A 26,038-nucleotide genomic window follows, 5' to 3' on the forward strand; every position below is an offset into this window, starting at 1 on the left:
AATAAACGTTCTTAGTGTATCTGTATCATAGTAATGTGTTAAGTTTCCATGCTTAATAATTATTTGAAAACAAAACAACACTTTTTAAATGAAAATTCTTAGTTCAAGGATGATAATTCTGATAATATAGGTACTAGAATTGAATTATAAAACGTTCCGCTTCCGATGTGGGTCTGTGATGATAACAAACTTACATTTCAAATTTTGAAAAATTCTACATTTAAACTCTTTTAGTTTCTGTGCTAGAGTTGTAAACCTTGTCGCATATGATGTGGTTGATGATAAGAAACATGTATTTCAAGTTTTTAAGAAAAAAAAAGAATTTCTATGAAAATTTTACTGCGTTAGTCCTGTAAAAAGTTTAATGGAATTAAAAACCTTGACAAGGTCGCAGACCTTGGGTGAGTAGGACAGCTGGCATTATACGCCCTACAGTCGAGCTTAGAATAATGTACTTAATTTCCATACTGCCATCTAAATATATTTCAAGTTTCATAAAAAAATTACAGTACTTTTTGAGTTAACACAAATATTTTTCTTTTTGCAATATTTTGAGTTTAGTTGTTACCATAGCAACCACAGTTTTCAATATAGGATGATAAAAGATGTGCATAATCTCAATACTGCCATCTACCCTTATTCCTAGTTTTATGAAACTATTTTTAGTACTTTTTGCATTATCATTTGCATTTTGCCATATTTTAAGTCTCTTTGTTGCCATAGCAACCAAAGTTTTCAACATAGAAAAAAAAAAGAAGTGTGCATAACCTCCAGACTGCCATATACCCACATTTTAAGTTTCATAAGAAATCAGTACTTGTTGTGTTATCACGGGACCCAGTTTTGTGAACTGACGGTCTAACAAAAAAGACGAACGTTGTAACGAGACACTAATTATGTGGTCACTATATTGTTCTTTTAGCCACATAAAGGAAACTAGCCACGTAAATGCCTTACGGAATGAATGACTTCAAAGAAAAGCTACAGTTACTTATTGTACCTCTAACCACATAAGTATTCAAATGTAAGCTCGGACGGACAGACAGAGGGACGACGGTTTTACCGATAGGGAACTTATATTTAATATTTGAACGAACAAATATTATTCAAAATGAAACAAAACTGAACAAGACCTTATTTGTAATATATAATGCCACCGCATTTTAAAGCCATATATTTATAGCCCCAAAAGCTGGTAATTTGGTCATAATCAAGTTCAAAGTTAAGGAATTCCATGGAATGTATTATAGCTTACACGTCCAAATGACATAGCTGTAGCTAAAAACACAACAAAGTAGGAAGCTAGGCAAGTGGTTGCGGAGATGTCGGTCTTTCTATTTTTTGCTCTAGCAGCCATCTAGTTCACCAGAATTGAACCATCTGAGCAAATCTGTTTAATCCCTCTGGCAGGTACCTTGTTAAGCGGAGCGATTCTATTTGAGCATTTTATAGAGGACAACTCAAGAATCATTCCTGTGTAGTTTCATCACTATTGGCAAGAGGTTTAGCAGGAGATGATGTCAAGGTAAAAATGATAGACCATTTGTTCAAGTTTAATCAAATTAATTCTACTTTGCAATTTTAGAAGAAATGTGCATGTATATTTGTAATTAAATGAGGCCTATTGAAGGCTGTACAGATTTTGAAACAGGTGCCTTAAAAATGTCACTTGGTCAAAATCTAGGTCAACTGATATCAGATAACAAATCTCCACCAGAGCATCTGAAAATGTGGTTGTAGTTCAATTTTCAATGTTACTTCTGATAATTTCATTACAAAGATGTAAATCATAGTTAAGTTTAAATTTTACATCCGGAACTGTGTATATAATTTAAAATTAATTTTAGATAGAAACAAGGACAACATTGACGCTAAATACGTGCTAAATACGTCCGTCATGAAAGTTTTTGTCAGAGATATGAGCATCATATATATATGCATATAGGAGATATGCTTTGGGCAATATCTGGATATTTTATCACCTCTAGTGACCGTTACCTCGCAAATATAAACCTTACATGTGTCACACTTGTAGTCATGATAGTTATCATTTGTGTTACAATCCATCTATGACTAAATGGTCCCCTTACACAAACTTTGACTATCTCTATATGACCTTGACTTTGCTAGCAGGGACTTGGATTATGCGCACAATACTTAGCTTTACAATGGAAGTCATGATAATGTCCATTCAGGTTTCAATCTCTCAATAAATGATAACTAAATGGTCCGATACACATTTTCATCTGAACTTTGACCACTATGTGTGACCTTGACCTTGGCCACAGGGACCTAAATTTTGCATGCGATACTCTGCCTTACAATGGTGAACATTTGTGCCAAGTTATATTGAAATACCCATATGCATATGAAGTTTTGTTCTGGACAAGCGTTTTTCAATGCCCTCTTAGTGTTGCCTTGACTTGTAACCTAGAGACCTTGTTCATGCACACTACACTGCTTTCATAGTGGTAAACAATTCATTTCTATGAAGTTTCATTTGAATCCATCCATATGTGTAGGAGATATGCTCAGTACAAAATCCCTATATTTTATCATCTTAAGTGAGCTTGAACTTGCATATATTAACCTTAATTACCTGTATCATACCCGTAATCATGATAATAATCATTTGTGTTTCAATCCCTCATTCAATGATGACTAAATGGTCCGAATACACATTTTTATCTTAACTTTGACTCCTATGTGTGACATTGACCTTGGCCAAAAGGTCCTAAATTTTACATGTGACACTTAGTCGGCCACACAATGGTGAACAATTGTGCCAAGTTATATTGAAATCCCACTATATATGTAGAAGTTTTGCTCTGGACAAGCATTTTTTAAATGAACTCTAAGCGTGACCTTGACCTTTGACCTAGAGACCTGGTTCATGCGCAAGAGACTGCTTCTAATAGTGGTGAACATTTCATTTCTATGAAGTTTCATTAGAATCCTTCCATATGTGTAGGAGATATGCTCTGGACAAAATCGCTATATTTTATCACCTTGCATATATTAACCTAAATTACATGTTTTACACCTCTAATCATGATTATGATTTGTGATTCAATTCCCTAAGAAATGATGTCTAAAAGGTCCGAATACACATTTTCGTATTTCTCTCTGAACCATGAATTTTGCACGTGAATCAGCCCCACAATGGTGAACATTTGTGGCAAGTTATATTGGAATCCCTCTATGCATGTAGAAGTTTTGCTCCGGAAAAGTGTTTTTTAATGACCTCTAATGTGACCTTGACCTGAAGACCTGTTTCATGTGCATTACACAGCTTCTCATAGTGGTGAACATTTCTATGAAGTTTCATAAAAAATTCCTCAATGCGTGAAAGAGATATGCTCCAGACAAAAAATTGGACACTGCACAACCATCTGCCCGTCTGCCTTGGGGAAAACTATAAAACATCCCGTTTTTCAAACAGGGGTCATTTGCTTAAGCTTTAGATCAACTAAAATCAAAGTTTAAAATCTACACATGAAACTGCATGTAGTCCGAATTTCATAACTGTATGCTGTATAACGCTTGTCTGTTAATAATAACGATCTCACAGTTAAAACAAGTGCATAAATCCCTAAAGAATTGCTTCGGAATAGTAACATCTGTTCAACCACCTGCTCCTCGGCATGATAAGCAAGTGTTTTTTGAATAGAGAAACTATGTTAGTGGCTGATAACCACTGAAGCATAATAATTTTTACCCAAGGGCTTAAAATTAAACAAAGGACAGGTCCACTAGACAGTGTGCAAAGCCTTTGTGGGTTCAGAAGAAAATGGTTTACTATTTACAAATAAAAAAAGCCGCTAAATCAACAGTTTCAATTGTACGATTGGATGATGTTAGCTGGGACAGACGGCAACAATTACCACATCTTCCATCGTCTTTTCAGCTTGGGATAAAAACCTGATGAATCGGCTAAACCCATTTAAGAATTTCAATGGTAGAGACACATTGTGTTTTGTAGAAAAAGAAGGAATATTTGAATATCTTTAATAAAGATATTGACCTATATGAATCAATATTTAGCAAATAAACATTTCAAATCGATACAGGTGGAAATTCGAAAATGCCATGCTTCATATCAATAAAAGTGCTATGTGATCATACAGGCTATTTCAATCAATATTCATCTTTTATGTTCTGCTGTATAAAATATCTACGTCTTCATCACCTTCTTCCATTTGTTCATTCTTTGGATGAAAAGCCACCTGAAGGGGCTGTCTGGTTTCCCAAGCTAGAACAACTTCTTTAAACGTTTTACAAGGCTCCATTCCTATATCCGTTCTAAAAGTCATCTTTTGTATGGCAACAGTGTAGGAATCTTTATCCTCTGAAAAGGAAACTAAATCATGAATCATGAGTTTTATGAATTAATTTGATATGCTTGATCTTTTGTTACAAATAAAAAAATATATTGATAGAAAAAATACAACACTGCCATACTATAAATTTGAAAGATATTCATTCTTAAAACTTGTTAAAGTGCCCATCTGAATGTAAAATAAACTTACTTTGTGACTTTTCAAGAAGTTGAGCTTCAATCTGACACATATCTGAAGAAAAGTCAAGTATAAGGCTTTGCGTTTCTGTATCAGAATCATCATGTACAGTGAACTCTATGCATTCCTGCTCTTCTGTGTAGTAAGCTAATACAAAATCATCAGAGCTGCCGTTGAATAAAAGTTGAGGCTCCTGTATGTGTTTAATGTGATTGTGTATATAACCAAACAAGTTCTCAACGGTCACATAATCTTTGCGATAGTTCCAATACGTCTTACAATGAGTGCAGTCCTTTGTCCCACATGGCGCATTTTCAGTATTTGCTTTCAAACCTTGTATCAGAAACTTTGAGAAGTAACTTGTCTCCTGAGTAGGGGCCCATGACCTTTGTGTTTCTTTAGATGAGTTAATTTGAATAATCTTTTCTGTCTCGATACCTTTGATATTTATTTTTCGAGGAAAGCAACAGTCACAAAACAAAATGATTTTGATGAAGTCATTATTAGAGTCTTTATAATTCTCTAATTCTTCTTCTAATGTTGTCAACAAAAGTGTGTCTGATGCTGACAAATGAAACGAGAAGGGGTCTTCGCGTGAGCCTTGGCATGAGATGTTAATCACAAGAGTCTTGAGATCTTTTGGTAAATTCTCAATGGCATCCACAATTCTCTGAGACTGCCTTGTCTTTGATTTGTCTGGCAATACCATCTGAATGCTGCTTTCACTGAAAAGAAAAAAAAGGGTCCATTGGTCTCAAAGTGATCACCTGAGGACAGAATAGTGTTACATTCTCTTTACTTGGACACGGATGTAGTTGTAAAGGCCAGTCAGATCTTATGGGTCATCCATAACCTCTAAACCAAATCTTAGAAAAGTTTAAGAGAAAGTACATGAAGTACATGAAGGGAAAACCTTACGGGATATCGGCAAGTTTGACCCGAAATTAATATTATGATCAATCTTAGTGAAGGTAAACTAGAAGAACACTTTATACAAAGTGTTTCAATTCAAGCAATCTTGCAAATAGAGGAGCAGGATTTTGAAAGTTAATTCAAGCCGTTTTGCAAGTAGAGGAAAAGAATTTTAAAAGTTATATTGAATGTAGATAAGGAAAAACGAATGTTTCCTTGGACAGGACCTTTTTAGCAATCTTGGATAATGATTCATGCCAAATATTAAAACGCTTGCCCTTGGGGATTCAGAAAAGAGTATTTTTTAAGTTTTTATTAATTACCAGGGAGGGATTTGTCGTATTATTAGGGCAAGCTTATATAAATCTGATCCAATCCGCACTTTGGGAAAAATTGAAATGCTGACTTGCCTAGGTCAATATTCAAATTAGAATGTGACAAAAGCAAAAAAAACGTGTTTTCACCCCCCCCCCCCAATTATTAATGGAAGGGGGAATGAAGTGTTACCCTGTCCGCGACTGTGTGCATGAGTGCATCCTAAACATGTAAAGGTCCATAGCTCTGTCATGCATCAAGTGATTTTAGAATAAGTTGGCTCAAATGAGTAGCATGAGAAGAGACAGAGTGTCATGCACACGAGCTAGATCCCTAGCTTCAAAGTTTAGGTCACACTTTAAGGTTTTAAGTCAAAAGTAAGAAAATATTGTCCCGCCAATAGCTCTGTCATGCATCAAATGATTTTGTAATAAATTAGCTCAAATGTGCAGGGTGAGACATTGTGTCTTGCGCAAGACCAAGGTCCTTAGTCCCAAGGTCAAGGTCACACTTAGCGGTCAAAGGTCAGCAGTTAGAAATTCTTGCTCGGTTTCATGATTTAAAAGTGATTTTAAATTCCGTTTGCAGACGAGTTGAGCATAATGTGTCATTGTAATCCTGGCAATTGTGATAATAAATTCTTCATTTTGACACTACTGACCTTCATTTTATGCTCCTTACAAATATCATCCGTGTCTTTCAGACACATTTCTAGTTTTTAATACATTGTTTCAGTTGATCAGGAAAAATGTTTTAAAATTTTAACAATACATGAAATTTATTTAATCATAGAACACACAATATTTCCAGAAATGATCCATCTAATGATCCTTAAAATGAATGCGAACAGCTGTATTTGGAGTTGAAAATTCAAAACTAATTATATACCTTTGGGACAATAAATGTGAAAATATTAAAAGAAATATACTGATAAACAATTTTGAGAAAGGTGGTTTAAACATGACCAACATCGAAATGTTTGTCACCATGCTCCAAATCAAATGGGTAAATTCTCTACTTTTTAAATGAACAGCAAGCTGGAAAGTTATTCCAGTTATTTCTTAAGCAAATTTGGCAAGAATTTTCTTCTTTTTAACATGAATCTAAAATCAGTCTCAAGTTTACCAAACCACTATTATAACTGATTTCTATAAAGGGCTTATAAGAAAATTTCTTTATATGTACAAACAGAAAATCTATTAGCTCAGTGCATATGCCAATTTTGACGGGGTCACCTTGTACTTTCAGACAAGAAGATTTTTAAATTTGCATGTTTTGAGAATTCTCTCTGATCTATGACCTTTTTATGCGGTAAACTGGAACCATTTGAACATCTATAAAGGGGACCACGAAAGGATCATTCTTTAAAATACTCAGTGAAATCTATCTACTATCAAAGTTTTCAGTTGATATCTTTAATAATTATCAAATTATGTCCCGGACAAAAAGTTCAGTGTCAAAATGAACAATGGCAATAACTCCAAAGGGAGGGTTAGGGTTCTTATGCACTGCACTTCTATTCAGTGAGATCTATCTACCTACAAAGTTTCAAGTTGATACTTTTTATATTTATCAAGTTATTTCAAGGACAAAATTCAAAGTGTAAAAATGAACAAAGGGTAATATTTCCAAAATTAGGGAAGGCGGGAGGTGTTACGGTTCATCTGCATTGCGTTTCTAGTCATTCATATGTATCTACCTACAAAGTTTCAAGTTGATAGCCTTTACATTTTCTATGTTTATCCCGGACAAAGTTTAAAGTGTAAACATTAAACAAGAGGGCCATGATGGCCCTGAAGTCGCTCACCTGTATATAGGCCCATCGAGCGGGGCCAGTTTAAACCCCCAGGGCTTTTATTTAAAAACAAACTTGGTAGACACCAATTAAAAGATGTTTCATGCTAAACATCTAAGGTCTAGCTCATTGGGATTTTTAAAAGAAGATTTTTTAAGTTTTTACTATACACATATTGTTAAAAACAAAGGCCAGTTTTGACCCCAGGGCTTTTATTTGAACAATCTTTGTAGACACTTACTAGAAAAAGTTTCATGCATTATATCTTAACTCTAGCTATTCGGGTTATTTCAAGTTTTTGCAATACACATATAAGGAAATCAAGGTCCCCCGAGGCGGGGCCAATTTTGACCCCAGGTCTTTTATTTGAACAAACTTTGTAGACACTCTAGCAAACTGAGTTTTTTCAAAGAAGAATTTTTAAGTTTTTGCAATACACATATAAGGAAAATGAATGACCCCCGGGGCTGGGCCAATTTTGACCCCAGGGCTTTTATTTGAACAAACTTTGTAGACACCCAGTAGATGATGTTTCATGCTTAGTATCTAAACTCTAGCTATTTGTTTTTTTTTTTTTTTTTTTCAAAAAAGATTTTTTAAAGTTTTTATTATACACATATATGGAAAATCAATGACCCCCAGGGCGGGGCCAATTTTGACCCAAGGACTCTTATTTGAACAAACTTGGTAGACATTCATTAGAGGATGATTCATGCTAAATATCTTAGCTCTATCTCTTTGGGTTCTTTAAAAGAAGATTTTAAGTTTTTACTATATACATATAGGAATGATCAATGATCCCCTGGGACGAAGCAGTTTTTGACCCCAGGACTTTTATCTGAACAAACTTGGTAGACATTCACTAGAAGATGTTTCATGCCAAATATCTTAGCTCTAGCTCTTTGGTTTTTTAAGAAGAAGATATGTTAAGTTTTTTTTTGGTTGCCATGGCAACCAGATTTCTGCATGGAATTAAATTCTTTGAACACTTTTAAAAGGTGACCACCAAAGGAACATTCCTGTGAAGTTTGGATGAAATTGGCTTAGTGGTTTATGAGGAGATGTCATTTAAAGTAAAAGTTTACGGACGACGGACGGACGGACGCTTGACGGACGCCGGACGAAAAGCGATCACAAAAACTTACCCTGTCACAAAGTGACAGATGAGCTAAAAATGAGAAAGATTAGTGCCAGATGGATACCCCATCTTCTTACACATTAACCAGTTAATGCCAATTTTACAAAGGCAAGGTATTACTTCAAAAACCGTCGACCAGCAACTGGCATCCGTAGTCTCTGGTTATTGCATGACATTGCTTTGTCACACAAAGTGGCTATTTTACGAGAATATCTGAAACAGAGAGATTGTCGAGCTTCCTCACAGATCTTACCCCTTATGACATTTTCCCATTTCTGAGGCTCAAAAAACCTTGCTGGAAGAAAATCGCGAAAAAATATCAGTTCGGCTATTTTCCAGTGCCTGAATAGTATACCTCGAAAAGATCATGAAAACACTTTTAAAAATTGGACTGAAACATAAAAACTTTCTATATCACATGGTGGTGAGTATTCTAAGGGATTGAGATAATCATTTAAGCACTGTTAAGCACTTCTGACAATTGACCCAGTTGCATTCATATTTGTACACCCCAGACTTAAATGGTGTTTCTTGCCAAATATCTTAGCTCTAGCTCTTTGGTTTTTTAAGAAGAAGATATGTAAAGTTTTTTTTTTGGTTGCCATGGCAACCAGATTTCTGCATGGAATTAAATTCTTTGAACACTTTTCAAAGGTGACCACCAAAGGAACATTCCTGTGAAGTTTGGATGAAATTGGCTTAGTGGTTTATGAGGAGATGTCATTTAAAGTAAAAGTTTACGGACGACGGACGGACGGACGCTTGACGGACGCCGGACGAAAAGCGATCACAAAAGCCTACCCTGTCACAAAGTGACAGATGAGCTAAAAATGAGAAAGATTAGTGCCAGATGGATACCCCATCTTCTTACACATTAACCAGTTAATGCCAATTTTACAAAGGCAAGGTATTACTTCAAAAACCGTCGACCAGCAACTGGCATCCGTAGTCTCTGGTTATTGCATGACATTGCTTTGTCACACAAAGTGGCTATTTTACGAGAATATCTGAAACAGAGAGACTGTCGAGCTTCCTCACAGATCTTACCCCTTATGACATTTTCCCATTTCTGAGGCTCAAAAAACCTTGCTGGAAGAAAATCGCGAAAAAATATCAGTTCGGCTATTTTCCAGTGCCTGAATAGTATACCTCGAAAAGATCATGAAAACACTTTTAAAAATTGGACTGAAACATAAAAACTTTCTATATCACATGGTGGTGAGTATTCTAAGGGATTGAGATAATAATTTAAGCACTGTTAAGCACTTCTGACAATTGACCCAGTTGCATTCATATTTGTACACCCCAGACTTAAATGGTGTTTCTTGCCAAATATCTACTAGTAAGCTCTATTTCTTCACACTCCAGAGAAGATTTGTGCATGAACAATATTTAATTCTTTAGAAGGGGCAAACATGGTTTTATTATTGATTTTAGAGCATGTAAAACGGTTATTACCTTAAGAAAGTAACGCTGAATGAGAAACGATTTGTCATAAAAGTAGACAATGTAAAATGTCACCAGAACTGTACTTATTCCCATTAATTAAAAAAAAAAACATGTTATTTTTAGCCAATGAGTAACCTTTAGAAACAAAAACAAGACACAAAAAATACCTTAGGGCCAAGATGGCCCTGTGTTGCTCACCTGAGAAATAGATCAAAAGGTCCAGCCAAGAAGCCCGATTTGAAAGCAAGGCACAGTTTAATCTAAACAATATTTGTACACTGTCACCAAAGAATTCTTTTTGTATTTTTTTTCTTCAAAAATTGGCAGTGGTTTAGATGTTGTTTAAATATGTTACTTTTCTAATTTAAGAGGACAACTAGATGACCTTACATATCAAATGTCCAAGCACTTTGTCTTTTGATTTTTGAGAAGAAGAACTTTTAAGATTGTTTGATTGTTTAATTGGGTTTTATGTCACACCGACACATTAAAGAATCTAAAGTCCCTGTCAGGATCCGAACCCACAGCGGAGAGGGGCAAGTGGTTTGAAGTCAACGACCTTAACCACTCGGCCATGGACACCCCTCAATTTTTTAAGATAATCATAAATAACTCTAAATACAGCTAATAAGGCCCTTGGTCGAACCCTTTTGATCTCAGGCAAATTATTTGAACAGTTTTCACAAAGGACTACTAGATGATGATATAGCCGGAATATCAAAGCTCTAGACCTAAATAACGTAAAGTAAAATCGATTTTGGGTATAATTTGAAAAATCTTTGTAAAGGACCACTAGATGACGCTACATACCACAGGCCTTGTACATTTTGACAAGATTTTAAAGATTTTCATATCTTACTAAGCTCCCTGGCATGGCCCCTTTTGAACCTAGGGCTATAATTTGAACAATCGTTGTAGAGGACCACTAGATCATGTTACATACCAAATATCAAGGCTATAGGCCTTGGGAATTTTGACAAGAAGTTTCTTTAAGATTTTCATATTTAACAAGAGGGTCACAATGGCCCTGAAATCGCTCAACTGTATATAGGCCCCCGGAGAGGGGCCAGTGTAAACCCCAGGGCTTTTATTTGAACAAAATTGGTAGACACCCATTAGAAGAAGTTTCATGCTAAACATCTAAAGTCTAGCTGGTCAAGTTTTTTTCTTTACACATATTGTTAAAAACAATGACACACCTGGGGCAGGGCCAGTTTTGACCCAAGGGCTTTTATTTGAACAATCTTTGTAGACACTTATTAGAAAATGTTTCATGCTTAATATCTAAACTCTAGCTATTCGTTTTTTTCCAAAGAAGATTTTTAAGTTTTTGCTATACACATAGAAGGAAAATCAATGTCCCCCGGGGGCGATTTTGACCCCAGGGCTTTTATTTGATCAAACTTTGTAGACACTGACTAGAAAATGCTTTGTGCTTAATATCTAAACTCTAGCTATTTGAGTTATTTCAAAGAAGATTTTTAAGTTTTTGTTATACACATATAAAGAAAATGAATGACCCCCGAGGTGGGACCAATTTTGACCCCAGGGCTTTTATTAGAAGTAACTTGGTAGACACTCACTAGAAGATGTTTCATGATTAGTATCTAAACTCTAGCTATTTGTTTTTTTTTTCAAAGAAGATTTTTTAAGTTTTTGCTATACACATATTAGGAAAATCAATGACCCCCAGGGGATGGGCCAATTTTGACCCCAGGGCTCTTATTTTAACAGACTTGGTTGACATCTATTAGAATATGTTTCATGCTAAATATCTTAGCTCTACCTCTTTGGGTTCTTTAAAAGAAGAATTTTTAAGTTTTTACTATATGCATATAGGGAAAATCAAATACCCCCTGTAGCGGGGCCAATTTTGACACCAGGGCTTTAATTTGAACAAACTTGGTAGACACCCGTTAGAGGATGTTTCATGCTAAATATCTTAGCTCTAGCTCTTTGGGTTCTTTAAAAGAAGATTTTTAAGTTTTTACTATATGCATATAGGGAAAATCAATGACCCCTGGGGCGGGGCCAATTTTGACCCCAGGGCTTTTATTTGAACAAACTTGGTATACGCTCACTAGAAGATGTTTCATGCCAAATATCTCTAGCTCTTTGGGTTGTTTAAAAGAAGATATTAAAGTTTTTTTCTTTTGGTTGCCATGGCAACCAGAGTTCTGCATGGAATGGAATTATTTAAACAACTTTGTTAAGGCTTTACACAAGGAACATCCCTGTGAAGTTTCATTATGATCTGCCTTATGGTTTCAGAGGAGATGTCGTTTTAAAAGTGTGAACGGACGACGGACGACGGACGAAGAGTGATCCTAAAAGCTCAACCTGAGCATATGCTCAGGTGAGCTAAAAATCGATGAGCCCTCTAGCTGGCCCCTTTTCATCATAAGGTCATAATTTGAAAATCTTAGTAGAGGACAAATAGATCATGTTACATATCAAATATCAATGTTCTGCGCCTTGTTGATTTTGACAATAAGATGGTTTTAAGATTTCCCTTTATTATTTTAAAAAACTGATGAGCCCCCTAGCGGGGCTTCTTTTGACCTTTGGGGCAAAATTTGAACAATCTTTGTAGAGGACCACTAAATGATGTTACATACCAAATATCAAAGTTTTAAATCTTGTGGTTTTTGACAAGAGGATTTTTTAAGATTTTTTTTTTTAAAAAAATCTCTCGGTTGCCATGGCATCCAAAGTTCTTCAATGAATTTAATTCTTTAAACAACTTTGGTAGAGCTTCATGAAAAAAACACCCCTGCAAAGTTTCCAAAAATTTGGCCAAGTGGTTTAGGAGTTGTTTGAAGAAATTGTTCACGGACACACAATGGTCGACGGACAATCGGCCATCACAAAAGATCACCTGGAGGACATTATCCTCAGGTGAGCTAAAAAATCTTTTGAGAAACAAGTAGGGCCATGAAAAATCCTGAAAACGCTATTTTGTATAAAACCCCCGGGAGGGGCCCCAATTTTTAACCCAAAAAGGGGTTTTATTTGAAAAAAAACTTGGGAGACCCCCTATTTGAAGATGTTTATGATAAATATCTAAAACTCTATTTTTTGGGTTTTTTTAAAAAAAATTTTTTTTTAAATTTTAACCTAACCATAAAAGGGGAAAAATAATGACCCCAAATTTTTACCCCAGGGCTATTATTTGAAAAAAAATTGGTGGGTCTCCTAAAAGAAGTTTTTAGGCTTAGAAAGATCTAAACACTTTGCTCTTTGGGGTTTTTTAAAAAAAAAGATTTTTAAATTGTTACTTAAACATATAAAGGGCAATCAAAGAACCCCGGGAACGAGGCCAAATTTTTTACCCAAAAGGGGCCTTTAAATTTTAACAAACTTTGGGAGACATTTATTAGAAGGATGTTTCATGCTAAATATCTTAGCTCCAGCTCATTATGGGTTATTTAAAGAAGATTTTTTAAGTTTTTACTATATGCATATAGGGAAAATCAATTGACCCCCGGGGCGGGGCAATTTTGACACCAGGGCTTTCATTTTGAACCAAACTTGTAGACACTTACTAGATGATGTTTCATGCTAAATATCTTAGCTCTAGCTCCATGGGTTCTTTAAAAAGAAGATTTTTAAGTTTTTACTATTATGTATATATAGGGAAAATCATTGACCCCCTGGGGCAGGGCCAATTTTGACCCCAGGGCTTTTATTTGAACAAACTTGGTAGACACTTACTAGAAGATGTTTCATGTCAAATATCTAAGCTCTAGCTCCTCTTTGGGTTTTTTAAAAGAAGATATTTAAAGTTTTTTCTTTCGGTTGCCATGGCAACCAGAGTTCTGCATGGAATTAAATTCTTTGAACGATTTTTAAAGGTGACCACCAAAGGAACAACGTGTGAAGTTTGGATGAAATTGGCTTAGTGGTTTATGAGGAGATGTGTCATTTAAAGTAAAAGTTTACGGACGGACGACGGACAGACGCCGGCGCGACCGGACGAAAAAGCGATTCAACCAAAAGCTCACCCTGTCACTTTTGTGACAGGTGAGCTAAAAAAAAAACATTTTTTTTGGCATATTTGGCTTTTTAAAGTTTTAACTAAATGTATATACAAACAAGGAACCCAACAAATCATTTAATGGTGGTGAACATTTCTATAAAGTATCATAAGAATTCTTCCATGCATGTGGGAGATATCCAGATATTTCATCATCTTTATATGGTCAATTAATGCACAAATCAGTGAAAATTCAATAATTTAAACTTCAAGGTCAAGGTCAAAAAAGAGCCAAGGTCAATTTGAATTTGATAAACATGCAGGTCTTGTCCTTAAAAATGTTTTGTTACAATATGAAGTCAATCCATTCAAATATAGAAAAGTCACAGCCAGGTACAGCCAAAAAAATGTAAAATTCAATAATTTGACATTCAAAGTCAAGGTCATGTACGAGTGAGTCAAGTTCTGTCTGGTTATGTTAAAGGACTATCCTTGAAGATTATTATGTTAAAGTTTGAAGATAATCTATTAAAAAATATCAAAGTTACAGCCAATAATAGCAAGAACAAGCAAAATTTGGACATTTGAATTTAAAGGTCAAGGTCATTCATGGATGAATGTCAAGGTTGGTATGGTCTACTTAAAGGTCTTATCCAAAGGGTTTGGTGGCGAAGTATGAAAAACAAAACACCAAGAACTAAAAAAAGTTATGATCCTGGTACAAGTTTGCAGACGACAATGCCGCCAGGACTATTACAATACTTCTACTTTTTTTCCAAAAAAAAAAATGTCGATCTAATGAATGATGATTAAATTGTCCCTAAACACATTTTTAATTTTTAATCTTAACTTTGACCCCTATAATTGACCTAGACCAAAGGGATATGAATTTGTTACAGCAAACTCTGCCTTACAATAATAAATATCTGTGCCAAGTTAAATTGAAATACCCCAATGCATGTAGAAATTTTGCTCCGGACAAACAATTTTAAATGACCTCTTAGAGTGACCTTGATCTTTGATCTACAGACCTGGTGTCATGCACGCGACACAGCTTCTCATAGATGTGAACATTTTATTAAAACTAGAAATGTGTCCATAGGACACGGATGCCCCCACACGCCACTGTTCTGTCAATCTTATGACTCTAGGTCAAATATTTTTTGGACTACATGTGCCACAAGTTGAAAACTAAATATCAACAAAGGGCCATAATTCTGTTAAATTTGGTCGCAGCAAAAATTCCTTCCTTTACTACCATCTACACATTAAGGTTGTTCATCTCTGGCAGTTTAAGCAAAATGTGCTATCTGGTTTAAGAAAAGTTGCGTTCACAAAATTTTTACATACATGTAGTATATAGTGAAAAAATCAACAAAGGGCCATAATTCTGTTAAATTTGGTCGCAGCAAAAATTCCTTCCTTTACTACTATCTACACATTAAGGTTGTTCATCCCTGGAAGTTTAAGCAAAATCTGCCATCCGGTTTAAGAGGAGTTGCGTTCACAAAATTTCTACATAGTATATAGTGAAAAAATCAACAAAGGGCCATAATTCTGTTAAATTTGGTCGCAGCAAAAATTCCTTCCTTGACTACCATCTACACATTAAGGTTGTTCATCCCTGGAAGTTTAAGCAAAATGTGCCATCCGGTTTAAGAGGACTTGCGTTCACAAAATTTCTAACATAGTATATAGTGAAAAAACTCAACAAAGAGCCCTAATTTCTGTTAAATTTGGTCGCAGCAAAAATTCCTTCCTTTACTAACCATCTACACATTAAGGTTGTTCATCCCTGGAAGTTAAAGCAAAATCTGCCATCCGGTTTTAAGAGAAGTTGCGTTCACAAAATTTCTACATAGTATATAGTGAAAAAATCAACAAAGGGCCATAATTCTGTAAAAATTTTTAATCGCAGCTAAAATTCCTTCCTTTTTACTACCATCTGCACACATTTTAACGGTTGTTCATCTCCCTGGAAGTTTTTAAGCAAAATCTTTGTGCCTAATCTTCGGTTTAAAGAGGAGTTTTGTCGTTCACCCAAATTTCGGGACGTAACAGGACAGATTAGGACGGCAGGGACAGTCAAAACGTCTAACGGACGGACGGACATCAGGATCGGACAAGTCAACGCTAATATGCCTCCCACTTCTGTGGGGGCATAAAAATCCCTCCATGTGTGTTGGAGATATGCTCTGGACAAATCTCAAAGTTTCATTACATTCAGACATCTTGACCTTGCATATATTGACCTATTAGCAATTTTCACAGATGCCGTCATGATATTGACCGTTTGTGTTACAATCCCTCAATAAATTATGACTAAATGGTCCCTACACATTTTCATATTTTTTATTTGAATTTTGACCCTGAGTCAATATGTGACCTTGACCGTAGCCGCTGGGACCTGAATTTTGCACGCAACGGTCTACATCAAAATGGTGCGAAATAACATTGAAATCCGTCTATGCATGTTAGTTTTGCTCCAAGCATTTTTGAAAGACCTTAATTTGTGACCTGAACCTTTGGATCATGCCCGTGACAGGGTTTCTCGTAGTCGTGAACATTTCTATGAAGCTTCGTCAAATCCCCCAAATGCGTGTATGAGATATGCTCCAGCCAAAAGGTTTAATAACAGGCGTATAAAAATTGATTAAGGTTCAATGATATGCCTGTGATAGAGAAAGTGTCGTACACTTTTCAGACTGTCCATGTCCTGACACAATCAAACCAATCCTGTAGCACTTTTCACTTTTTTACATTTCTCTGTTTTACTATATACATATAACTAAAACCATTGACTTCTCCTGGACGGGATCAGTACTGCTAATAGAACAATAAATATGAATACAAATATAGTAAGTTTCATGCCAAAAAGCTAAGTTATACCCCACAACTTTCAAAGAGGATGTTTTTAAAGGTTACAGTTTGTACATCATTGAAATCAAATGACAACCCAACCCCCAAAGTAGGACCAATTTTGACCCAAGAGATATAATTGCAACTTGTATATCACATACCATGTATCAATTAATAAATAAACATAGCATAGCAGAAAACACTTGTATGAAACAACAATGATTACATTACTTCAAGGGCTAAGTTTGTTTGAATTTATATATTAGGATAAAATTCTACAATACAAAATTAGAATAAATACTACACCTTATTCCCATTATAAGTGGAGCTCTTGATGTAATAACTTCTTTGAAGGAGATAACATTTTCAGTAAAATCATAAGAACCTTCTGTATCTTCTCCTGCCACTAGCAATGCGCCCCATTTATATCCTGAACATATATTAAATGGTAAAACTGTACTCTTCATATATCGAACATTTTGGAAATACTTATTTTATGATTAAGACTAAAATTGCTGATGACAATGAAATGAAACATGTGCAACTATCAAGCGGGAGCCATTCTAAACCCATTTCTTATTTCTAAATAAAAAACAAGGAAGATTATTGAAGTAAACAAAACACCAAGAAAGCATCATTTTTTGAATAAATATAATTGAATTTCATATCTGACCTTGACAGTAAATTATATTTAGAGATCAAGTTCAAATTAAATTTATTAATGTTGTTTTGTCATAGTATAAATCAAATCTGTCCAACATAATAAAAGAGCTATAAGTGATCACATGTTTTGCCTGGAAATAGCCAATAACATTTTGCTGGAAATGTATTGACTGTATGGGTATTTGAGTGTTTTCTGTATGGAGAAATTAAGAATTATCAATAAAATTATCAATGTTCCTTAATGTATTTTTTATTTAAAGACAATACCTCAGCAAAACAAAAACCCGTTTAATATGTGCAAGTTATTGAGATATCCTTTACATTTCAAATAACGTCAGTGATATAAGAGCAGCCTGGACAAACTTTAACACAGAAGATAATTAAAGGGCCATAACTCTGACGAAAACAAGATATGTTTGTAAAACATGTCTTTCCCCTATCGGCAGCCAATTAGTCATGTGATCAGGTAATTATGACTGACTTTTGACCTAGTGAACAAACTAGAAATGTGTCGGACAAAGGTGCCCCCACACTCCATCAATTTGTCAATCTTATGTCTCTAGGTCAAATAATCTTTTGGCTACATGTGCCCAAGTTGAAAACTAAAAATCTTTTATTAAGTAAAGGGCAAATACTCCAAAGACTGAATAAATCCACAAGAAAACCCCAAGGTGCATAAGTACACATGCTGACCAACATTTTTGTAAACTTTCAGGCATACAGGTCATAAACTTATTGAGTAACATGCAACAAAAGTTAAATATTGTAAATTTTTACTAAGTCAATGGCATTAACTCCAAAAATACTAAAATTATCCACATGAAAATATCCAGGTGCACAACTACACATGCTGAGCAACATTCCTGTAAGGTTTCAATACAGTTTTAGTAACGTGCGACACAAGTTGAAAAATTGTAAATTTTTATTAATTCAAGGGCAATAACTCTAAAAATACTATAAATATTCACACGAAAATACCCAGGTGCACAACTTCACATGCTGAGCAACATTCCTCAAAGGTTTCATGACTCTAGGTCAATTACTTTTTGAGACATGTGCGACACAAAATGGGAACGGACGGACGGATGTACGGACGGACAAGGGTAAATATAAATGCCCACCTATAGTGGGGACACAAAAATCAATAAGGGTAATCCACTGGTCATGACTAGTCACTAGGTTATAATCATTCTGACCACATAGATTGTGTGCAGAAATTTTATGACAAAGTTATTACCAATCTTATCAAATAACATATGCATAAATTTTATGAATCATGTAGGCCTCATTAATGACAGCAAGTCGTTACATTACATAAATACCTTCAAATCTGTAAACGAAAAACATTTTTAGTTTAATATAAAGATATCACCCAAGGCAACTTGAGTTAGTTGAGTTATTGGTCAGACACCGTCTTTAAGTACAATGTCAATATGACACTGACCCCCTGACCACAAAATCAATAGGGGTCATCTACTGGCCAAGACCAATGCACCTACAAAGTTTGAGGGCCAGCAGCTATGAGCTTGTCAAGTTATTGATCGAAAACCGTTTTCACATACAAGGTCAATATTGACCTTCACCTTTTACATCTTGACCCGAAAATCAATATGGATCATCTAATTGTTAGGTCAAATGCACTTACGAAGTTTTAGGGCTCATGGGTTGTCAAGTTATTGATCGTCAACTTTTTTTCCAACAACAAGATAAATATGACCTTGACCTTTGACCCACTGACCCCAAAATCATTAGGAGTCATGTTTTGGTCAAGAGCAATCATCATACCAAGTAAGAAGTTCCTAGGCCTAAGCGTTTTTTAGTTATTGATCCGAACCTCCAAGGTGAATATGACCTTGACCTTTGACTCCTTGACCCGAAAACAATAGGGGTCATCGCCTGGTCATGAACAATCATCAAACATGATTAAAGTTGTTAGGCCTTAGAGTTCTTTAGTTATTGATCAGTAACCGTTTTTAGCTACAAGGTCAATGTGACTTTGACCTTTGACTTTTGACCCAAAAATCAATAGTGGTCATCTAATGGTCATGATTTATCATCATGCCAAGTTTGAAGTTCCTAGGCCAAAGCGTTCTTTAGATATTGATTGGAAACCGTTTTTACCAACAAGGTCTATGTGACCTTGACCTTTGTTCCCTTGACCCGAAAAACAATAGGGGTCATCTACTGGTCATGAGTAATCATCATACCAAGATTTTGAAGTTTTTAGGCCTAAGGGTTCTTAAGTTATCACTCGCAAACCCAATTGGACTGACCAACATACAGAAAAATGCAAAGCAATATACCACCGCTTCTTTGAAGTGGGGGCATGATCATTGACTAGAAAATGCAGACATGTACATCTAGATTTGACACTGTGTGTGTGTTTGGGTTTGTTTACCCTCGCCACCGGAAAGAGACCATATGGGCGAGCATTTTTGACACTGATCATTCCTGTAAAGTTTTGATGAAATTCCTGACATATTTTGTGACAGACGGACGGTCAGACAGACGGACAGACATACATATGAGGGATTAGTGATCCCTATATATGTCCTTGCTTCTTTGTAGCATGTGGCAGCTTCTGTGTTATAGTCAAGTTTAAAAAAAATAAAATGACCTTAAATATCATGCATTAGTAACCGTCAATTAGTCTACTTAAAGGAATGTTATTTCAAAGTTTTAAAACTATCCAGTCATAGATATAATGTGCCAGTTATACCAAATAGCAAGCAGAATTAAAAAAATATACCTTGAAGGTCAAGGTCATTAATGAGCCAAGGCCATTATGTCTATGTATGGAGAAAATACAATCAGAAATAAAATATTCGAATTACCAAAACTTCTGCATTGAAGGTAGAAGTAAACAAGATTGCATTTTTGACAGCTATGTAAACGCAATAATACAATACTAAATAGTAGGAGCAGATGTAGATTTTTGTTGTTGCTTCTGATGAACCATAAGGCAGAAGTAACAAGTAGTATATTCATTGGTCAATGATTATATTCCAGCATGTCAAATAAAGGAAATGTGCAGATGTGTCAATTTTTAGATACAAAGGCCGTAACATAATTATATTTGATTGAAAATAAAAGTTTTCTTACTTGTTAATAATTTTGATATCATGGCAAACAAGATTTCTACATAAAATCAAATTCTTTGAGTAACTTTGGAAGCCTTTCACCAAAGGAATAATCCTGGCTAATTTGGTTCATTTTTGGACTAGTGGTCTTTTACAAGAAGGTGGTTTTTAACAAGAATTTTTTTAAGATAACACATAAAATTAAAGGGACTTTTTTGACAGGTGATTTACAACCAAATGTACTTACCAATCCTAGGTTGTATTTCATTGCCACAATGGCATCTTATTGGATTCAGAAAACTAGTTTTTTCGCAGGATACACAAACATTAATGCAGTGATGGTTAGCAACTTTTACATCTCCAGCTGAATTTAAAAAAAGTGTGTCAATATAAAATAAATTTCCTTTTAAGTACCGGTATTAATCAAGCAAAAATATTATTGTATTTCTAATTGAATAAATGCATCTGCAAATCTAATGGTTTCTGCTTTTACTTCTTGTTATATGTCCGGACAAAAAATGGTGTATATTGCCATGCACCTGGTCATTCTGTATCTTTTAAATCCATGGAAGGAAATTGAAACTAACTGGCAGAAATGTTAATCGTAATGAGATTATGAGCAGATCCCAGGTTTGACCTTCTTCAGATCAAGGCCACAGTTATTTTGTATTAATGTCAAAATTAAGTATCCGCTCTGTATCTATTTAACCTAAAGAAATAAATGAACACTTTAAAGCAGAAACAGTACTTATAGACTATTTGTATAACACAGACTTGGTCTTCCTGATAACAAAATCGGCCCACCCTCGAAATAACTTGATATAATGGACTAAATTTAATATAGGAAATGTATTTTTTGAACCCATGGAAGGAAATTGAAACCTCTTGGCCGAAATGTTAATCATAATGAAGAAAACTAATGGGCAGAACACAGGTTTTTACTTCCTCATGTCAAGGTCAAGATCACAAAGTCATTTTGTATTTATTTCAAATTTATCATATAACTTATAATGAGACGATATGCAGGACACATATTTTTTTAAAATCAAAATTAGCCTCACACCGGAATCACTCCATCTATAAAGACATACATAGGAAAACACATTTATGTTTTATTGTGTGAAACTACAATGTTTATAGCTTAGATGTTTAGCATAATTACATTAACTTAGTGACCTTTACAAAAATTATACGAATCATGCCCCTTGGTTCAATATTGACCCCACCCAAGGGGCTCACCTGAATATTTATACTTCCGAAGACAAGGAACAAGTAATATTGTAAAATATAAACAAAAGCAAATATAAAATCTAAATCTTCATTTGTATCTGAGTTATTGCACATGTAAAAACATGACTGGATGCTTTTGCTAAGGAAAAACAACAGTTACATAAGAAGTCACTGATTGCTGTATGAATGAAATGGTTTCCTTAGAAGTCAGTCAGTGCCTGCTTTGAAATTCAATTTAAAAAAGATGATAATTGCTATGGAAATCATTGGTTGCTATGAATATTTACAGTTCTATAAAGTAAATGGCTGCTATGAAGTCACTGGCTGCTATGGTAACTAAGCTTTAACTTCTGAAGATTTAGAGATATTTTTACATTTTAAAGTTTTTAAAATATACATAAATAGAAAGTTTATGTTCCCCGGGGCAGGGCCAACTTTGACCTGAGGTCTATTATTTGAAAAAGAATTTTAGAGGTCCACTGTACAAAGAGGTCATATGAGCATAAGATCATTATAAAATTTGGGTTACATGGTTTAAACATAGGGCATAACTGCAGTTTATATTGCATTTATAGAAGTAACACAACATAAATTATAAAATTACAGATAGCTTGGACTTATCAGCATTTAATGTGGTCAAGATGTGTATTCCTAAATTCACCATAGTGAATTACGATAGCAGCCATGTGTTAGTTTATACTTTGTGAAATATCCTTTGCAGTTCAAGTGCCACATGTGCTTACATAGTGGTGGTGTTTGTAGTTTTCACTCTGGATCACAACAGTAAGCAACATTTAATTCACCAGAGCACAGTTCAACCACCGCATCGTTCCTGGGCAAGCTGTCAAGCAGATTACCAGTATTTGTTGCTTTCACTTTTATAAGGAATACATGCCAGAGCAGAGGTACAGTGCAAATGACGGTAGAAAGGATTTCATGATCAATCACAACAAGCCGAGGCCGCATCTGGGAATCAAATCAAACCCACGTCACCCTGAGAAACAAATCAAACCCAGGTCACCCAAACCCAGGTCACAGTCCAACTTAACAGTCCATTGCTCTACGTACCTATTGAGCTATCTGGACTGTTTGGATTGGACTTACATTGAGATTTTCTTACAGTTATTGCAGTTATTTGTACAGATGATTGTGATCAAGAAGATATATTTTTATTAGATAAATATTTTCTTCTATCTAAATAACCATAAATACAAAAGTTATAATTAAAAAATCTTATTCATTTTCTTCGTATCAATGCAAAACTTTACTTAATATTATTAAAAGGGAGGAAATCAAGCCATAATGGAATGTACTGAAATGCCTATATGCATATAGTCAATATAAAATGATTGATCCTATTTAAGCAGTTTTTGGTCTCAAGGCCTTTAGTTGAACAAACTTGGTTGATACCCAGTAAAACATGATTCATTCTAATTATCTTAACTTTAGCTCCTTATCTTATTTTATAGATTTTTTTTATAGTTTTTACTATATACATATAAGGAAAATCAATGACCCACTGGGTCGAGGCAAATTTTGACCCTAGATCTTTAATTTGAGCAAACTTGGTAGACATCCCCAAGAAGGTTTTTCATGCCATTTATCTAAGCCCTAGCGTTTTTTACAAGAAGATGTTTTAAGTTGTTATTTTTTTAGGACAGAATGAAATTTTTTGAACAATTTCAAAAGGGCTTCATGCAAGGAACAATGCTGCTCAGTTTTTAACTTTTTATTGGTATAAGAGTTGTTGTTTTAAAAGTATAATTTCAATACTATAGTCCTTCCAATTCCAGCGTTTGGTCAGATAGTAAATTAGTTTATTATCTCTGTACTTTGACAGCGTTATATACAATTAACAAAATTTGAACAATTCTTCCTGTAGACCTTAAACGCGTGTCTTTCGTTAGTCAGAATGAATAATTTAATATGGTAACAAAAATGGACGTCAAAAAATTCAACACGGGGTGCATAAATTGTTGTGTCTATTCTAGGAGGGGGGATGGGGGGGATTCACCCATATTTTTGAGAATTCCCCCCTTTTTTTCAGAGGCAGGGGGGAATTTTACCTAAAGAAAGAAGGGAAACAATCAACAAATGTAATAAACTCTCATTTTTCGACAAAAAATTCTCATTTTTCAAATCCTAGAATACACACTGAAATGGGCTGGCCGTCTGCCATTTTTTTGTCGGGTTACAATTGTACGTACAATTGAAAAATAGTATCAATGATTATGTACGATATCAAAGTATGATCTCAGTGGCAGGTCACTGCAGTGATGGCAGATAGCTGAAATTTACCGCTCGGTATAGGTAGGTTATAAATTTGGTTGGTATTATTATATAACACAAATACGGCCCATTTCATGGCTATGAAAGTATTGTCCATTGACTGGAGATACTATTAGGTAATTTTGGACTCGTTTTTCCTGTTTTTAGACTATTTTGAGCGGGATAAAAAGTGACAGCTTCGGAAAAATCCACGAAAATGTCCTTTTTTTTGTTCAAAATGTCTCAAGTTTTAACTAAATGGCAGGATTTCGTGTTATTAATATAGACGTTTATCCATTGGGGTCACGCAAGCCAAATATCGACCCCGTGAGTCTTTTCTTGAAAATTTTAGAGACGTTCAATCTGGTCCGGTCGAAGAAAAAATGCTGCCGTTGTAAGCAGATACTTATTTTAAATGCTGCCTTCGATGGCAGAAAAACCATGAAAGTGGCTAACATTCTGACAGAAAATCAAAGTCAATCTTTTATCAATTCCTCTATTTCTTGTGCCCTTTTAGTCGGAATTGAGACGTTAAACTATCATTTCTAATATTTTTTCAAGATAGAAAAGTTATTAATGCGGTATGTGCATCGAAAAAGATTTTTTTAGCAACACGTAGATACAATACAAAATGTGATGATTCAGTACGACCAAATTGCACTATAAATAGAGCAATTAAGATGAAGAAATTCATTTTTCTATATTCATGAATGTGTGCCTGATCTGTTGTGTCTGTCAGTTACATTGCATACACTACCATATGTATCTTAAGTTTAGCAGCGCATAATTCACTGCCTTTTCAAGACATAACGTTAACGCCATTTGCATATTACAGCTGTAACTTCAGTAAGTGGATATTCATTAGCTAGCATATGACATTATTTTCTCGAGGTTCATCGCTTTATGACAAATAGCGCCGACTAAGTAAATTTAAGATTTTATATGTCATAAAGCGATTGCATTATTACCTAGAGAAAATAATGTCATATGCAAGCAAATGAATATACACTTACTAAAGTTACAGCTGTAATATGCAAATGGCGCTATGTCTTGAAAAGGCAGTGAATTATGCGCTGCTAAACTTAAGATACATATGGTATTGTAAGCATAAAACTGACAGACACAACGAGCAAGCACACATGCATGAATATAGAAAACTGAATTTCTTCATATCAATTGCTCTTTTTATAGTGCAATTTGGTCGTTCTGAATCATCACATTTTGTATTTTATCTGCGTGTTGCTAAAAAGCTTTTTCGATGCACATACCGCATTAATTACTTTTCTTTCACGAGAAAATATTAGAGATGATAGTTTAACGTCTCAATTCCAACTATTTTGTTTGTTTCATTTTACGCCTTTTCCCAACAGTATTTCAGTCATATAGGCGGGTAGTTTCCTAACCATCATTCCTGGAGAGTTGCACCAGTACTAGACTACCTTCCTCCGTGCTTAACTACCAAAGCATCTCCCGGGGATCGAACCCACGCCAGAGAGGTAACTGGATTAGAAGTCATCGACTCTTACCCGTCGACCACGGAGGCGGTCTCAATTCCGACTAAACGGGCGCAAAGAATGGAGGAATTGATAAAAGATTGACTTTGATTTTCTGTCAGAATGTTAGCCACTTTCATGGTATTTCTGCCATCGACGGCAGCATTTAAAATAAGTATCTGCCTACAACGGCAGCATTTTTTCTTCAACCGGACCAGATTGAACGTCTGTAAAACTTTCAAGATAAGACTCACGGGATAGATATTTGGCTTGCGTGACCCCAATGGATGAACATTTATATTAATCACACGAAATCCTGCCATTTAGTTAAAACTTGAGATAT

At 35.0% G+C, this 26,038-nt stretch overlaps 1 protein-coding gene across 1 annotated transcript in view; it reads right to left on the minus strand.

Annotated features, from left to right (window-relative positions):
• Nucleotides 1–360: 360 nt before the first annotated feature.
• Nucleotides 361–26,038, minus strand: part of LOC132732961 (uncharacterized) — a gene marked incomplete at its 5' end in the record, with an annotated part of 33,071 nt that continues 7,393 nt past the window's right edge. The window contains 4 exon segments of the mRNA XM_060719501.1: nt 361–4,348; nt 4,530–5,242; nt 17,268–17,391; nt 20,952–21,068. Of these exon segments, the coding sequence (XP_060575484.1) occupies nt 4,152–4,348; nt 4,530–5,242; nt 17,268–17,391; nt 20,952–21,068 (1,151 nt within the window).

The sequence above is a fragment of the Ruditapes philippinarum genome, unplaced genomic scaffold, assembly GCF_026571515.1.
Source record: "Ruditapes philippinarum isolate M1 unplaced genomic scaffold, ASM2657151v2 ctg2283_1_1_1_1, whole genome shotgun sequence".
NCBI lineage: Eukaryota > Metazoa > Mollusca > Bivalvia > Venerida > Veneridae > Ruditapes > Ruditapes philippinarum.